The following is a 19,155-nucleotide window of genomic DNA, read 5'->3' as shown; positions in this document are numbered from 1 at the left end:
TATATAAGTTTTGAACCACTATATTGTATACCTGAAACTAATATAGCACTTTATATTAACTATTTTGGAATAAAAAGCTTAATAAATAAAAGAATACTTTATTGCTTAAAAATGCTAAACATCATCTGAGATTCCAGCAAGTCATAATATTTATGCTGAGAAAGCTCTGGCCTTGTTTTTGATGGCTGCTGACTGATCTGGGTGATGGTTCGGTTAGCTGTATCGATTTTTTAAAATTAGACAATAATGAAGTCTGCTGAACTGATTGACTTTTCCTTTTACATGCCATTTCTCTTTAACATGCAATGCTGTTTGATGGCATTTTACCCACAATAGAACTTTCAAAATTGGAGTTGATACTCTCAAACCCTGCCACTGCTTTATCAACTAAGCTTATTTAATATTCAAAATCCTTTGCTGTCATTTCAACAGTCTTTACAGCATCTTCATCTGTAGATTCCATCTCAAGAAACCACTGTCTTTGCCCATCCATAAGAAGCAAATCCTCATCTGTTGAAGTTTTCTCATGAGATCACAGCAATCCAGTCACTTCTAATGCTATTAAGAAGCTAAGGATATACCTCAGTACTGACCTTCACGTTCATCCAGGGAAGAAGTATAAAAAATTGCTCTTTCTCGCAGCAAGCGTTTTGAAATCGTGATTGGTTTGTGCCTTCTTGCTGTCACTCGAGGTGGAGGCACTGGGGGTGTAGAACTTTCTTCAGGTGGACCTGAATATATCTGTAAAAGAATATTTTGAGGAAACAATGAGAAAGACCAAGTTTTTGTCTCCCTAATTCTAAATACCCATTGATGCCTACCAACATTACACCTAGAGTTTGCCATAGCAATTCTAATAGGATGAAAGGAATTGGGATTTTTAAAATCATTCCAGCTACCAACAAGTGTTTAGAAGTCTCCTATAATGTTTAAGACACAGTACCTGGTCCTTCACATTGTGGAGGAAAGAATGCAAACAAAAACTGCACAGTCAATCCTGGATTTTCACTTACTCCCTGGAAAACCTTAGGCAAGTCACCTCCTATCTCTGAGTTTTAGATTCCTCATCTGTAACATGGGGAGATCACCACTACCTCACACGGTGTGATAAGAATCAAGTGAAAAGGGTAGTCAAGGTACATTGTATGGGTAGGGGTTGGTTGTGGAGGGTTACTAAAATGCACCCAATATTTCTGAAAGGATACCAAAGAAATTGGTTAGATTGTTTGCTTCAAGATAGGAATAATAAGTGGCTGAGGAAAGGATGGGGGTAACTTATTTCTTACTCCTATATCATCTTGATCTTTTAAAATTTCATACCATGGATATATTATTCAAAAAAGATGAGACAAACCATGGGAGACTGTGGACTCTGAGAAACAAACCGAGGGTTTTGGAGGGGATTGGGGTGGGGGTCTGGGTGAGCCTGGTAGTGGGTATTAAGGAGGGCACGTATTGCATGGAGCACTGGGTGTGGTACATAAACAATGAATTTTGGAACACTGAAAAAATAAAATTAAAAAAATAAGAAAGGGTGAAAACAAAATGTCTTATCCATTGTAAAAAGTGCTGGACAAATGAGGGAGAGGGTATCATTACAAAAAATTTTTAAAGATTTTATTTATTTATTTGACAGAGAGAGACACAGCAAGAGAGGTAACAACAAGCAGGGAGAGTGAGGGAGAAGCAGACTTCCCACTGAGCAGGGAGCCCGATGTGGGGCTGGATCCCAGGATGCTGGGATCGTGACCTGAGTCAAAGGCAGACGCTTAATGACTGAGCCACCCAGGCATCCCATTACAAGATTTTTTAAAGCAGGGTCCATGCCCAGCACAGAGCTCAACATGGGGCTTCAACTCATGACCCTGAGATCAAGACCCAAACCAAAATCAAGAATCAGATGCCTAACCGACTGAGCCAGCTAGGCACCCCCAAATGATTACAATTTTTATATAGTGTCATATGTATTTGAAAACCTTTCTTGGCTCTGGGGGAACTGAGCTTTTGGCCAGAGTGCACACACTTTTGGGAGGACACACACATGGTGAGGGAGGAAGGCGACAAATGAAATCAACCCAAATGATTAGTGCAAAAAGAAATGCCAGAGACCAATATTGTATCAGGCTGCAACGTCACAGAAATTACAGGATTGGGAACACAAGGAAACCCTGTGTAAAAGCTGAACAATGATAGAAAACATTGCAAGCACAATCACAAGGCAATACACGTCTCAATGTCTCATGGCAGAGGAAAGAGAGAGTATGACATAGTAGCAAGCAGAGAAACTTTGAGGCCATACAGTTTCAACACTAATAGTAGTAATATTCTGAATAATTACCATTTTGTGAGCATATGTTTATGCACTATAGGAGTTGTTACGAATATCTCTTGCTGGGGCACCTGGGTGGCTCAGTGGGTTAAAGCCTCTGCCTTCAGCTCAGGTCATGGTCCCAGGGTTCTGGGATCAAGATCTCTGCTCAGTGGGGTGCCTGCTTCCCTTCCTACTAATGATCTCTGTGTGTCAAATAAATAAAAATCTTTTTTAAAAAAAAGAATATCTCTTGCTATTTATCAAACACACCACGGATTTTGTACTGAGTGTTTCATCTACCTGGAGTGCTCTTCCTCCAGATATTCATATAGCTTGCTCTCTTAATTTCAGTAGGTTATGATCAAATATACTCCTTTCAGTGAGCCCATACCTCCCTGTATGCAATGTGTCCTACCCCCCCTTTTTTTCTCCTTAGCATTTTTTATTACTTCTCAACAAAATATATTGTAATTATTCATTTCTTTTTGTTTTTGTGTCTGCCACTCTAATCTATTGTAAGCCATAGGGAAGTACATTATCATATTCACTGTTATATCTCCAGCAACTAGAAGACGACTGGAATTGCTGAGTCAAAAGAAAAACACATTTAAAATACTGATATAAAAGGCCAAACTGTCCTCTGAAAACACTATAATAGCTACTTCCACTTCTAGTCAAGGTAGGACTACAGGTATTATTAGGTTTACATCTTCTGCAACTAATAATTTAAAAACTAGAAAAAAATACACATGACAATGGGCTTTAAGACATTGGAAATCTAATGAAAGACGGTGATCCATGAGAGACAGGAAAAAGAAATGAGGTGAGTCTCATGATATTCCCAGCTTACAGCATGGAGAGAGTCTGTAAGCCATAATTTATGGAGGAAAGCTCAGAGGGAGCCCATCAGTCAGCTTAAGTTGAAGACACAAGTTGCAAGTATGGAGAGGGCAAGAAAGAGAATTTTTCAGGGTAAAATATCAGAGAGAAGGTAGCTGCACAAAGAGCTCTGGAGAGCTGCAGAAGTTCTCTTTAAGACTTTAGCTGAGGTATGATTAATACTTATGTGTGAGGAAAGAACCATACAATTGAATTAGAGGGATTAATTACCTAAGATCACACAGTGCCTAAAAGAATTCCAGCTCTCACCAGCCACAGTGGAAAATCAAATAATTAAGTGCTATGGGTGGTGGGCACTGCAGATGTGCATCATGCAGGCAGCTGGCCAGCTCCAGCAGCATGAAGGCTGAGTTGTGACTTGGGTGTCATCATTCTTTTGTCTTAAAGTGGGTGTTTATCAGCATAAAATTCCCTCTTAGAACTGCTTTTGCTGATCCCCTAAGTTTGATACTCTGTTTCTCCACCGTCATTTATTTCAAAATATTTATTTCCCTTTTGATTTCTTCCTTGACCCAATGGTTATTCAAGAGTGTGTTGTTTAATTACCACATACTTGTGAATTTTCCTCCTGTTACTAATGCCTAGTATCATAAAATTCTGGTCAGAAAAGATACTTGGTATGATTTTAATCTTCATACATTTGCTAAGGCTTGTTTTGGGACCTAGCCTATGATCTATGCTTTAGAAAGTTCCATGTGCACTTGAGAAGAATGTGTATTCAGTTGCTGTTGGATGCAGTGTTCTATAAATGTCTGTTAGGTTCATTTGGTCCGAGGTATAGTTCAAGTCCAATACTGCTTTATTTATTTCCTATCTGGATGATCTATATGCATTGATGAATGTGGGGTGTTTAAGTCCCCTACTATTATTTTTTGTTGTCTATTTCTCCCTTCAGATCTGTTAGTATTTACTTAATATATTTTTGTGCTTTAATGCTGAGTGTATATATACTTAAAATTGTTACATCTTCTTGAAAAATAGACTTATCATTATATAATGACCTTCTTTTTCTCTTGTTATAGTCTTTGGCTTCAAGTTTACCTTGTCTCATAAAAGTGTAGCTATCCCTGCTTTCTTTTTGTTTCCATTTTCATGGTATTATTTTTTTCCATCCCTTTATTTTGGGCCTATGTGTGCCCTTAAACCTGAAGTAAGTCTCTTTTAGGCAGCATATTACTGGGTCTTATTTTTAATACAATCAGCACTCTATGCCTTTTGATTGAAATTTTTAATATACTTACATTTACATAATTATTGATAGGTAAAGATTTACTAATTATATCTTTTTTATTATTTAGATTATGTTATGTTAGTCACCATACAGTACATCATTAGTTTTTGATGTAGTGTTCCATGATTCACTGTTTACATATAACACCCAGTGCTCCATACAATACTGTGCCCTCCTTAATACCCATCACTGGGGGGCGCCTGGGTGGCTCAGTGGGTTAAGCCGCTGCCTTCGGCTCAGGTCATGATCTCAGGGTCCTGGGATCGAGGCCCGCATTGGGCTCTCTGCTCAGCAGGGAGCCTGCTTCCCTCTCTCTCTCTCTCTCTTTCTCTCTACCAGCCTCTCCATCTACTTGTGATTTCTCTCTGTCAAATAAATAAATAAAATCTTTAAAAAAAAAATACCCATCACTGGGCCAACCTATCCCCCACCCCATCTAAAACCCTCAGTTTGCTAATAACTGTTTTCTGGCTCTTTTGTAATTCTGCTGTTCCTTTCCTCTTCTCTTGCTGTCTTTGTTCTAGTGAACTGATCATTTTCTGTGCTGGTATGTTTTGATTCCTTTCTCTTTATCTTTTGTGTATCTACTTTTAGTTTTTGTTTTGTGGTTACCATGAGGCTTTCATAAACAAAAATATCAATATAAAAACCTCTTTTAAGCTGAGAACAACTTATCTTTGATCACACACAAAACCTCAACCATTTCACACCTCTTCACATATTTTGTTTTTGACGTCAAAATTTACCTTTTTTTTTTTAAAAAAAGATTTTATTTATTTATTTGACAGATAGAGATCACAAGTAGGCAGAGAGGTAGGCAGAGAGGGAGTGGGAAGCAGGCTCCCCACTGTGTGGAGAGCCTGATGTGGGGCTCGATCCCAGGACCCTGAGATCATGACCAGAGACAAAGGCAGATGCTTTAACCCACTGAGCCACCCAGGCGCCCTGAAAATTTACCTCTTTTTATATTATGTACCTATTAAAAATTATTGTACCTAAAGTTTTTTTAACACTTTTGTACTTTAACATTTATACTAAAGTTACAAAGTTAACATACTACCACATTACAGTATTAGAGTATTCTGAATTTGAGAATATACTTATCTTTACCAGTGTATTTTTTATTTTCATATATTTTTATATAACTAATTAGTGTCATTTCATTTCAGCATGAAGAATTCCTTTCAGTACTTCCTGTAAGGCAGGTCTAGAGTTTATGAACTACCACAGCTTTTGTTTGTTGGCAAAGTCTTTATCTGTCCTTCATTTCTGAAAGATGACTTTTCCAGGTAAAATATTCTTGGTTGAATTTTATTCCTTCCATATTTTGCATATGTCAACCAACTATCCCTAAGCCTGAAAGACATCTGTGGGAAATCTGCAAATAGCCTTATAATGTTCCCTTATAGGTTTTACTTTCTCTCTTACTGCCTTGAAAATTCTTTTCATTTTTCATTTTACACGATGTCTTGGAGAAGATTGTTTCAGGTTGAAATTTTTTAAATTTATTTATTTTCAGCATAACAGTATCATTATTTTTTCACCACACCCAGTGCTCCATGCAAGCCATGCCCTCTATAATACCCACCACCTGGTATCCGAACCTCCCACCCCCCCCACTACTTCAAACCCCTCAGATTGTTTTTCAGAGTCCATAGTCTCTCATGATTCATCTCTCCTTCCAATTTACCCCAACCCCCTTCTCTCTAACTCCCCATGTCCTCCATGCTTTTTGTTATGCTCCACAAATAAGTGAAACCATATGATAATTGACTCTCTCTACTTGACTTATTTCACTCAGCATAATCTCTTCCAGTCCCATCCATGTTGCTACAAAAGTTGGGTATTCATCCTTTCTGGTGGAGGCATAATACTCCATAGTGTATATGGACCACATCTTCCTTATCCATTCATCCGTTGAAGGGCATCTTGGTTCTTTCCACAGTTTGGCGACCATGGCCATTGCTGCTATAAACTTGGGGTACAGAGGCCCTTCTTTTCACTACATCTGTATCTTTGGGGTAAATAACCAGGAGTGCAATGGCAGGGTCATAGGGAAGTTCTATTTTTAATTTCTTGAGGAATCTCCACACTGTTCTCCAAAGAGGCTGCACCAACTTGCATTCCAACCAACAGTGGAAGAGGGTTCCCCTTTCTCCACATCCTCTCCAACACATGTTGTTTCCTGTTTTGTTAATTTTGGCCATTCTAACTGGTGTAAGATGATATCTCAATGTAGTTTTAATTTGAATCTCCCTGATGGCTAGTGATGATGAACATTTTTTCATGTGTCTGATAGCCATTTGTATGTCTTCATTGAAGAAGTGTCTGTCCATATCTTCTGCCCATTTTTTGATATGATTGTCTGTTTTGTGTGTGTTGAGTTTGAGGAGTTCATTATAGATCCTGGATATCAACCTTCTGTCTGTACTGTCATTTGCAAATATCTTCTCCCATTCCGTGGGTTGCCTCTTTGTTTTCTTGACTGTTTCCTTTGCTGTGCAGAAGCTTTTGATTTTGATGAAGTTCCAAAAGTTCATCCTCTCATGGTTCATCCTCACTTTTGTTTACTTTGCCTTTGGAGACATATCTTGAAAGAAGTTGCACAGCTTGCATGGAGCACTGGGTGTGGTGAAAAAATAATGAATACTGTTTTTCTGAAAATAAATAAATTGGAGGAAAAAAAAAGAAGTTTCTGTGGCTGATATCAAAGAGATTACTGCCTATGTTCTCCTCTAGGATTCTGATGGATTCCTGTCTCACATTGAGGTCTTTTATCCATTTTGAGTTTATCTTTGTGTACGGTGTAAGAGAATGGTCGAGTTTCATTCTTCTACATATAGCTGCCCAGTTTTCCCAGCACCATTTATTGAAGAGATTGTCTTTTTTCCACTGTATATTTTTTCCTGTTGTAATTTTGAAGCACTTGTTAGCTTCACAAATCTCTCCCCAGATTTCAGAAGTTCTCAGTCATTTATTTTTTTTTAATTTTAATTCCAGTATGGCTAACATACACTGTTATATTTCTTTGAGGTGTATAATACAGTGATTCAACAATTCCACACATCACCTGGTGCCCATCAAGAGAAGTGTCTTCTTTAATTCCCATCACCTATCTCACCCATCTCTACCCACCTCCCTTCTAGTAAAGATCAGTTTGCTCTCTATAGTTAAGAGTCTGTTGCTTGGTCTTTGTATGTGTGTCTCTCTCTCTTTTTTCCTTTGCTCATTTGTTTCCTTTCTTAAGTTCCAAATATGAGTGAAATCATGGTATTTGTCTTTTTCTGACTGACTTATTTTGCTTAGCATTATACTCCCTTGCTCCACCCTGTCATTGCAAATGGGAAGATTTTACTTTTTTTTCCAATTTATTTATTTTCAGAAAAAACAGTATTCATTATTTTTCACCACACCCAATGCTCCATGCAAGCTGTGCCTTCTATAATACCCACCACCTGGTACCCCCAACCTCCCACCCCCCCCGCCACTTCAAACCCCTCAGATTGTTTTTCAGAGTCCATAGTCTCTCATGGTTCACCTCCCCTTCCAATTTACCCAAAAGCACATACCCTCCCCAATGTCCATAACCCTACCCTCCTTCTCCCAACCCCCCTCCCCCCAGCAACCCACAGTTTGTTTCGTGAGATTAAGAGTCACTTATGGTTTGTCTCCCTCCCTATCCCATCTTGTTTCATGGATTCTTCTCCTACCCACTTAAGCCCCCATGTTGCATCACCACTTCCTCATATCAGGGAGATCATATGATACTTGTCTTTCTCTGCTTTACTTATTTCGCTAAGCATGGTACACTCTAGTTCCATCCATGTTGTCGCAAATGGCAAGATTTTGTTTCTTTTGAATAGCCAAACTATGGAAAGAACCTAGATGTCCATCAACAGATGAATGGATAAAGAAGATGTGGAATATATACACAAGATTTTACTTTTTATGACTGAATAATATTCAATTCCATTTATATACCACATCTTCTTTATCCATTCATCTACCATTGGACACTTGGGCTACTTCCATAATTTGGCTATGGTAAATAATGCTATAAACACAGGGACACATGTAGCCCTTTGAAGTAGTGTTTTGTATTTCTGGGTAAATTCACATAGTGTGATTACTGGATCATAGGGTAGTTCAATTTTTAATTTTTTGAGGAACATCCATACTGTTTTCCACAGTGGCTGCACAGGTTTTCATTCCTACCGACAGGACACATGGGTTCTTTTTTCTCCACATCCTCACCAACACTTGTTGTTTGTGTTTTTAGTCACTCTGACAGGTAATATCTCATTGTAGTTTTTTTTTTTTTAAGATTTTATTTATTTATTTGACAGAGCGAGATCACTAGCAGGCAGAGAGGCAGGCAGAGAGAGTGGAGGAAGCAGGCTCCCTGCTGAGCAGGGAGCCCGATGCGGGCCTCGATCCCAGGACCCTGAGATCATGACCTGGGCCGAAGGCAGTGGCTTAACCCACTGAGCCACCCAGGCGCCCTCTCATTGTAGTTTTGATTTGCATTTCTCTGATGATTGATGTTGAGCATCTTTTCATGTATCTGTTGGCCAACTGGATGTCTTTTTTGGAGAAATGTCTGTTCATGTCTCTTGCCCATTTTTAATTGGATTTATTTTGGGGTGTTGAGTTGTATCAGTTCTTTATATATTTTGGATATTAACCCTTAATCAGATATGCCATTAGCAAATATTGTCTCCCATTCAACAGGTTGCCTTTTAGTTCTGTTGATTGTGTCCTCAGCTGTGCAAAAGCTGGGTTTTTTTAATGTAGTCCCAATAGTTTATTTTTCCTTTATTTTCCCTTGAAACAGTAGACATATCTAGAAAAATGTTATTATGGCCAGTGTCAGAGACATTATTGCCAGTGCTCTCTTTTAGGATTTTTAGGGTTTCATGTCTCATATTTGGTCTTTAATCCATTTTTTATTGTGTTATGTTAGTCACCATACAGTACATCATTAGTTTTTGATGCGCTGTTCTATGATTCATTGTTTGCATATGACACACAGTGCTCCATGCAATCTGTGCCCTCCTTAATACCCATCACCAGGCTCACCATTCCTCAATTCTCCTTCCTTCTAAAACTCTCCCTTTGTTTCCCAGAGTCCATAGTCTCTTATGGTTCATCCCCCACTCTAGTTTCTCCCCTTTTATTTTTCCCCTTCTCCTAATGTCCTCCATATATTCTTTATGTTCCACAAATAAGTGAAACTGTATGATATTGACTTTCTCTCTTAGACTTACTTCACTTAGCATAATCTTCTCCAGTCCCATCCGAATTGATGCAAATGTTGGGTATTCATCCTTTCTGATGGCTGAGTAATATCCCATTGTGTATATGGACCGCATCTTCTTTATCAATTCATCTGTTGAAGGGCATCTTGGCTCTTTCCAAATTTGGCCTTTAATCCATTTTGAGTTTATTTTTGTGCAGGGTGTAAGAAAGTGGTCGAGTTTCTTTCTTTTCCATGTAGCTGACCAGTTTTCCCAATATCATTTGATGAAGAGATATTCTTTCCCTTTGGATATTCAGGCATTATTTCTTTTAAATAAGCTTTCTCCTATTTTTTTTCTGGGATTTCTAGGACTTCAATAATTCACAGATTGTTTCTTTTAATGGATCACACAGTTCACACAGGCTATCTTTATTCTTTTTTGTTTTATTTTTGCTCCTCTGAATGTATGATTTTAAACAGTCTTCACTAAATCTTTCTTCTGTTTGGTCAAGTGTGATGCTGAAACTCTCTATTGAATTCTTCAGTCACTGTTTCTTGAACTGTAGAATTTCCTTTAATGGTTTTTATTTCTTTGTTGAACTTCTCATTTTGTTCATGTATTTTTCCCCTAATTTCATTTAGTTGTCTATCTTTCTTCTCTTAACATTCACCTAATTTCTTTAGGATGATTATTCTGAATTCCTTATTGACAATTCCTGGATCTTCATTTCTTTAGTGTCAGTTATTGAAGTTTTATTAGTTTCCTTTGATGATGTCATGTTTCCTCCATTATTCATGATCCTTGTGTCCTTGCATTTGTGTCTGTGCATTTGTCCAAGTAGGCATCTGTTCCATTTTTTGTAAACTGGCTTCAGCAGGCAGAACCCTTCAGCAGTTAGCTCATTCTGAGTTATCGGTGGTGTTTGTGGGGTGACTTGCTGCTGGAGCTCTTGGACAGGTATATCTGGTGTGTGGGTGAGTAGATGGGAAGGCCTGATGCCCAAGGGGGTGGGCCTGGAGCTTGAGTCTATCATGATGGACCTGCAATCTGAGTTTATGTGGATGGATCTAAACCTGGACCTGGGTCCATGTGGGCTCACGAGGCTCATGAGATTACTGGGATGGTCCTGGTATCTTGGTCCACAGGAACTGGCATGATGCTGGGTGGGCCAGGAGACTGGTTTCATAGGAACTGGCCTGGAGACTAGGGCCATGGGGGCTGGCTTACTACTAGAGTAAGCCTGGAGCCTAGGACCATGGAAGTTGACCTGTAACCTAGGGTCTTAGGGGTCAGCCTGAAGATTGGGTCTATGAGGCCTGGCCTGGTACTAAGGCAGACAAAGAGCCTAGGTCCATGAGAGTTAGCCTATAGGCTGAAGCGGCAGGTGTTGGCCTAGCACTGAGGTAGACCAGAAGGCTGGATCCACAGGACCCCACATGGAGCCTGAGCCACAGGGACAATCCTGGTATTGGAGCAGGCCAGGAGTCTGGGTCTGTGGGAGGTGGCCTAAAGGCTAGTTCTGTGGAAGCTTGCCAGTTCTGGAATCAACCAAGAGTCTGTGTGCACTGGAGCCCACCAGGAGCCTGGGGACATGGGTATTGACTGTGAGTGGGTGGGCCAAAAGCCTGGGTTTGTGACAGCCTACCCATAGCCTGATGTCTTGGGAGCTGCCTAGGGGCATGGGATCTGGGTGATGGTGGTGAAGCTTGAGGAACTGGGTTCACAAGAACCAGCTAGGCCTGATGATGTGGAAACTTTCTGGGGCTACAAGAGTTACTTGGGACCACAAAAGCTAGAGGACATATGGGTGGGTGGCATAGGGAACTGGATTTTTAGGAGCCCACCATGAGATTAGGGCCATGGAAAACACCCCAACCTGCAGGAATTGGTCTGGTCCTAGGGAGTGCCAGCTATTGGGTCCATGGTGAAGTCAGATGCTCACTTTACTCTCCTCCCATGTGTCTATCTCTTCACTGGGCTGTCAGAGATTGCAGGAGGGGTGACAGAAATAACATAACAATCTTTCCTACTTGGTGTGTCTTTTCTTATTTCTATGCTTCACCCAGGTGCTGCTATCCCTAACCAGGATTCCTTAGCTCTTGTGAAGATATTTTTGCATATAGACAACTGTTCAAATTTATGTTTCTGGGGAAGGACTGGAGCTAGAAATTCCTATACTGCCATTTGGCCGATGTCATTTCACAATCTCCTGGCTTCTACTTCTTCACAGCCCATTTGCTCCTCAACCTGGTCTCTGTCCATACCACTCTTGTAACTCTTTATACAATGATTACCACCAACCTTTTAACTGCCAAATCCAATGGTCCTTTCTCAACCCTTATTTTGACTTTGCTCCAGCATTTGACAGAGTTGACATTCCTGCTCTATAAATGCCTTACTCTTTACCTTTCTGAATGAACATATTTCTGCCTCTCTGAACACTGCCCAGTCTTTTTCACTGGCTCTTCCTAAATGTTGATCTTCCCCCAAATTATGTTTTCAGTCCTCTAATGATCTCATTTATCTAGACTCATTCTCTCTCTCTCTCTCAGCACTTTAATCCACTCTCATGGCTTGCATTATGAGTTTTCTCTAATAATTTCTCTACCAGTATATCTGATTACCTGCTCAATAGATGCCATTTGGATATCTCAACTTCAATATTCTGAAAATTAAACACATTTAATTCTTTCCTTATAACTGTTTATTACTAAAAAATGATGTTAATATCCAAGAGAGAAATCTGAACATTATTATCCTTGTATCCTCCCTCTCATATCCCACATCCATTTAATCACCAAGTTCTATCAGTTATACTTCCTTAATCTCTCTAATATATCCTCTATGTTCACTGCCATAGTTTCATATCTCATCGTGTCTAATATTACTACAATGGTATCCTGTTTTTCTGTGCCTCCTCTCACTTCTTCCTTTAATATGTCTACCAAAGTATAGATTGAGTGACCTGTATAAATTCAAAATTTAATTTTGCTCCTCCTCTGCTTAAAATATTTCAGTGACCCTACACTATCTTTGGCATAAATTCTACATTCCTTAGTACACAAGGTGTTCCATAATCTGGCCACTGCCTGCACTCTCCAGTCTCATCTTCCATTATTTTTATATTCATACTATACTACATACCATTCCTCTTATGGCACAGACTGCTAATTGTTTCTTAGTGTCTATCCCTTCTTCTTGCTTTTATTCATAGAAGTCACTGAGTTTTAGCTGGGTATCCATGCCTACATTTTCTAGTCTCCCTTGCAACTAGGTATAGACCATATTACATAACATGTACTGAAGTTATAGGTAATATAATACAAGTGAAAATTATGTATGTAAACTTCTGGTACATGTTTTTATGAAGAAATTTTACTTTTTCCATTCTATCTCTTTTCCCTCTTCTCTGTGGGTGGTACTGATGAGTACCAAGAGATTGAAGCCAAGTGGCGAGGAGAGCAGAGCTGCCCCACAAATTCTGGACTGTTTACCTCTAGACTTCTCCATGAGAGAAACGAACTTTTCTTATCTTATTTGTATCACTGAATGTGTGGTCCTTTATGTTACAGGAGATTAGCTTGTACTTTATCTACTCCTCTTTAACTTTCAGGACTCAAATCAGGCATTACCCAATGTATGAAGGTTTCTCTGACTCCCAAACAGAGATATATTCCCCTTCCTTGTGCTCTCATAGCATCTGATATATATCTTCATCACATAGTTAATATACAATATCCTGAATGTTAGCTGGTCCAAATTCTCTGTCAGTATCATAAGTTTCCTAATAGTTAAGATTTTTGTCTCATTCATCTTTAGAAGTAAGAGCCCTACTAGGGCACCAGACAAAAGTTAGTGGCTCAATGGCAGTTTTCATAATTAATAAATGAATCTCGGCTGCCAGGCCCCTCAAGGCCTATTAAATAATAGAGCCTATTCTCACTTATTCCTTCTCCAACTGAAAATGGGAAAAGAAAGCATATTATATAGATTACTGACAGCTTTGATTTTGTTGGGGCTTTACCACTTACTAGCTAAGCAACCTCAGGCAAGGTACTTAAACTATATGAGCCTGACACTTGAGGCTCAGTTTGCATTTTGCAAACAGTTGCAAAATTAGGATAATGATACCATCTACTTTATAGGGTTGTTGTAATGATTGAATAAGAAGATATATGTAAAGAGCATAGTTTCAACACATGAGATACTCAATAAATTATAACTATTAGCAATCCTAAAAAGGACTTAAACCCATGTTTCCTTGGATAAGGGTGATAAGTACCTGGGGCCCGAGGGAAGTAGAGATTGGAAGAATAAGGGGTGAAGTGGTTATGTGCTAATCAAATCAGGGGATGTGAACTTGTTGGTTCCTTGAGGTCTCTGATGATTAAATTATTTCATTTCCTTCTTCCAGTTACACAAATTGTTCACTTCTCATTTTAAAATCTCCTTCTTTACAACCTGCTCTTCAAGGAATTACTTAGGCCCCAAGATGGATATGGGCTCACCAAATTCTAGGGTTTGTACTGAGAGCTTCCAAATTTACCTGTACAGGATGCTGGCTATAGTTCCTGTCTCCACCAAATAGACTAAGGCATTGGTTGGGAGTCTTTTGAGACCAGTTTTGCCAATGTGCCAGAAAAAATGCTTATTAGGCTTAAGTTCACACTCTCTCCAAGTAAGAAAAGTCTAGAAAAACAGAGAGGACACTTTCTGCTGTGCATCCTCTCTAAAATTAAAACATGGCCTTTACAACCCTATATCAACACAGATTGCAACATCTTCTCCAAAGCTGGCCTGCAGAGGCAAACCTTGAAGAGAGGCTTTAATGTGGAAATACTGGCAATTACTGTGGTAAGAAGAATCCACTACCTCTCTCTGTTCTGTGGGCCCTCCAAAGGTCTCATTTCGGTCTCTTTTTAAATGAGCTTTAACCTATGTGTTACTGCTATTCACAAGGAAATGGAGTAAATGGTCCTGCTTGCTCATTCAACTCTGGCCACTGCGGCCTCTTTGCTGTTCAACATGCCAAAATCTTCTGCCTCAGGGCCTTTGCTGTTCAATATTCTTGGAGCAGTTCTTCCCCAAGATATCCACCATGGTTTGTACCCTTAATTAATTTACTTTTTTGCCTAAAATATATATTATATTATATTATATTATATTAATATCATCTTCTATAAGATGACAATCCCTTACCTTGTTTTATTTTTCTTCAGAGCACTTACCACCACCTGGCAATTATATCAAATTGTTTATCATTTGTCTTACCCAAGTAGAATATAAGATCCTTTGTTTTGTTTATAGGTATATACAATAAGAATTTAGTAAGTATTCATTTAACTAACAGATATCATTAGCTCTTCAAAAATAGAACTATAAACTACAGATTAACTACTGACCCTCAGAAGGAAATCCTGGGAAAATCCTCATAGTTTCTCTTATGAGATGATGGGCCTATGGTCTCTGGACTCACTTTTGGCAGCCCAGTTTTAATGAGGGGATAACTTTTAGAGACAAAGGGAGTTAAGAAAGGCACATGAAAAGAAACCCAGTCTGCTCTACTCAATTCCCTATCAACTTCTTGAGTATCCATGAAAAGACAATCATCTAACCATGTTCTGAGAAAGGAATAACAGTATACCCTTTGAAGGTAGAAGAAACAAATCCTAAAGTATACCCTTTGAAGGTATGAGAAACTCATAGTGCATGGGGCTTTCCTAGGGATGGATGGGGACAAACACTAGATGCCATAGGATACAAAAATCGCTCCTCTGTATTTCATGCAATCATTTCAAAGGGGAAGTGACATCAGTGGCAGGAAAGGGCATAAATGGTGGGACTAGATGCTGGCCTAGAAGACTGACTAAAAAATGGCTTTGGTGGCACAAAATTTTTTTCCAAGTTCAAGCCATGGCTCAGAGCTGTTTTTAATGACCAACTCCTATACAGTGTTTATTACGTACCAAGCACAGTTTTAAACATTCTGCATATATGAATTCATTTACTGATTTTTCACAAATTTCTTTCTCTGAACTTCCAAAGGGAATTTAGGGTTGATCAACTAGCACATTAGGGTAACCACAGAATGAATTCCTCTATCCACCCTTTTTCATAGGATTAAAAAAGGGGAGAATAACTGACAACATAAATGGAAAGTTGAAGAAACTCACTAAAACTTGACAGGATCCCTTACTTTCCTCCACTCTGGTCACTGGAGTAGCTTTTCTATAGGTGAAAAACCAAGCTGGGATTTTAAAATCTTAGACAGACTAGGTCAATTCACTATAAAGAAGGCTAGACAGGGGATTTGAGGCCAAAGAGTTGGCTAAGAATAGTATGCATTTTCCAAGGTACCCTGATCCTAAGTAGCAGGACCATGATATGAACTCAGATGTATCTGACTTCAAAATTAACATTTTTCTACTATATAACGTAGAAGGAAACATTTTAAGCTTAAAAAATAATTCCTTGGGTGGAAAGGGTATTGGGCAAAAGTTATTTTCCCACCCTCCAAAACTCCAGCTAGAGAACATACTGATCTGGCTTTCTGTGGACTGGTTAGGAACACTTAGTGTTTTGTAGTCTTTGATAGTGACTTCAAGAAAAATCCCAGAGGGAGCCAGAGCAGAGTCTGTGGATAAACCAGTGCTTATTTGTTTGCTGGGTACATGGTGGCACTGAATTAATGTTAGCTGAGTTGAATTCTAAAGGCCTGGTCTAAAAAACTCAATATTGAAGAAATACTATTTCACTCTCTTGGGCCCTGGGCATTGCCTAGGTTGTAATCAGGAGTCCAACTCCTGGAAATTCTTCTGAAAGCTTCTGAGAGCTAACACTGGATGATAAAATCTGTAGAGCTTTGAGGGACAGCCAGAGAAAAATCTACACAGGGAAGGGGGTTCATGAACTTCTTGCCTGACTGGCCATATATTAACCCTCTTCTGGTTTCTTCTCTTCCATGTATTTAGGTGGGAAATAGAGAAGAAATTCAACACAAAACAATCATTTTTCAATTGCTAATTGTCATGAGGTGAAGATTCATTCAAACTCTCAGAAATTTTGGCAGAACTGAGCAACTATCCAAATTCTTTCCAGATGCTGCTTTAGGACTACAAATACTAGATTGTATGAAAAGCATCTTGCCTTTCTATAAATCAAGGCTACAAGACTTGGCCTTGATGAAATCCATCTTTCCACTGAGTCCCCATTTATACTCTAGCTGAGGCTGTGTCAGGCTTTCTGGTGTTTGGTTATATTAGCAAAAGCTGTACTCTGAACTTCATCAGAAAAAAAAAGTGGTATTGGGGTTAAAATAATGAGCTCTTAGCATTTGGCAGAGATCACTTTAAACATCAAGTGTGTCACCAAGTTTTCTTAGGGTATGCACAGAAATTTGAAAATATCATGTCTGTTTTTACCAAGAGCCAACTTTTTAAAGAGGACTGTTACCAGCTCTGTCTTTGGTCTCTTCAACACATAGTCTTTAAGGCCCATCTTGATGTAATAATCTAGAATCCTATCTAGTCTTACCCATACATCACACTATGTGAAAACTAATGTCCAAACAGGGGAAGTGACTTGCCCAAGGCTACAAAGCTAGTAGGTGTAAGAACTGAGATAAGAACCGAACAATTCTAATCCTCAATCTGGTACCCTATAGATATATTTAGGATGCTTTTAGGTGGGGGAAGTGAAGTTTTTGTATCACTTAACAACCAATAATTAAGAATGGTCTAGTGACAACTGAGGAAAGCCCATTTCACTACAAAGACTTAACAGATACCAAGGGAAAAGGATTATGGAAGAAGGTCATCACTAAGATAAAGCTAATTTCCTATAGTAGTATATGGCAAATGGAGGTATTAAAATTTGGTGGGAAATACTACCTACAAAGTACTTGACATATTTATCTCACTGAATCCTTCCAACAACAGAGTGAGGGAGATCTAATTATTAGCTCCATTTTTTAAAGTAATGGTAACTGGGCTCAGGAAGGTAGACTAGCTTGTTGAAGACCACCCAGCTAGCAAAGGAAGGAGATAGGATTCAACCTCAGGACCATCTGGTTCCAAAGCATTTTTCCATTCTTTCCATCATATACTTACCTTTAGTAGTATTTGGCAAGGCTAGAATTGGCCTTGGCATTTTCAGGGTTATTTTAATAAGTTTTAATCCAAGAAAGTAACAGTGATCCAGCCATCAGTTCCAAAATCTCAGAACAAAGAAAAAGTCCACCCAATTTCAATGGTCCCTGACTGATTCCTGGTTTTTGAAGTTTCTATAGGCAGTACTACCAGACTGAGGAACTTCAGTCTGCTTCATGTCTAACTGCCAAAGTACACATCTGGCCCTCTTGCACACTGGCCACAGTCTTACCATCTTATTTAGGCTCTGATTTTCAAACCTGAGAATCAGACCACTCAAAGGACAACAGGAAAGGCAAAAGTATATTCTTAATTCTTAATTCTCAAAAGTCTCTAACTCTATAATTCTCTCTCATTCTCTCTCAACAAGTGCACACATGTACAAACATATGCAAGCAAACTACAAAAATACAATAAAAACAGATACCCGACTTTGGTATTCCCTAACAAATTTAACCAGCCTCTTTAGACCTCAGTTTACCTCAAGTAAAATGAGGGGATACCTCATAAAAGTTCCAAGGATTCAAAGAGATGTTGAATGTCAACTTCTTACCACAGTACATGGCACATAGCAAGCTTTCATTAATGCTATCATTTTTGCTGTTGCAATTATTGTTTCAGTGCCAGCTGAAGGGAGAAAATGGAAGGAGAAGGCATTTCCACCTTTTGCTGAATCTTGAATTAGGGTGACAAGAATCAAAAGTGTGACTCATGGGCAATGTTTCAGCTCTCTGAAGGTTGAAGGTAAATAAACCCCAGCTCACAGCTGCATTCTACACTTATAACACTATCTCATCAGGCTTGGACATGTTTATTCATTTCAAACAGGTCTTTGACTTAACTTCAAAGCTAAGACAACTAGGCTTTTGGAAAGTGTGTGAAGTTCCTCTTGATTTAGCCAGAATTGAAAACTTGAAGTTATGTTTTCAAAGATTCACTATGACTAATGAACACATCTGAATTTCTCAATCTTAATAATTCTCTGTTCAAAGATGTTTTCCTTCAGGTTACAGTTTGCTCTTAAAGATATTTTTTCTGAAGATTCATTTGAAAATGCTTGCCAAATCCCAGCTAACTTCATATTAGACTGAAAACATGTTCACATGTAGAAGCTAACAAGGCATAATTTTTAATAATTTTGGGGTTAACTTTATCATTTCGGAAATGAAAGACAATGAATAAAGACCCGGCTTAATTAGATTCTCTTGCTCTCTCCATATGCATATATGTGTGTGTACACATATAGGTATATATGTAGTTAGACACATAGATATATATTTTAAAATATATAAAACATAAATCTATATCTATATTTACTTATATCTT

The 19,155-nt window shown here is 38.7% G+C and overlaps 1 protein-coding gene across 3 annotated transcripts in view; it reads right to left on the bottom strand.

Moving 5' to 3' along the window:
• Positions 1-19,155, bottom strand: part of OPHN1 (oligophrenin 1) — a 560,040-nt gene that overhangs the window by 72,443 nt on the left and 468,442 nt on the right. For all 3 annotated transcript variants that reach the window (XM_044235858.1, XM_044235860.1, XM_044235859.1), the window contains exon 20: positions 594-741. In XM_044235858.1, the coding sequence (XP_044091793.1) occupies positions 594-741 (148 nt within the window). The remainder of the gene's footprint in view (positions 1-593; positions 742-19,155) is intronic.

The sequence above is a fragment of the Neovison vison genome, chromosome X (genome assembly GCF_020171115.1).
Source record: "Neovison vison isolate M4711 chromosome X, ASM_NN_V1, whole genome shotgun sequence".
In the NCBI taxonomy this organism is placed as follows: domain Eukaryota; kingdom Metazoa; phylum Chordata; class Mammalia; order Carnivora; family Mustelidae; genus Neogale; species Neogale vison.
Note: the sequence above shows the minus strand (reverse complement) of the source record. Positions and strands in the feature narration are given on the sequence as shown.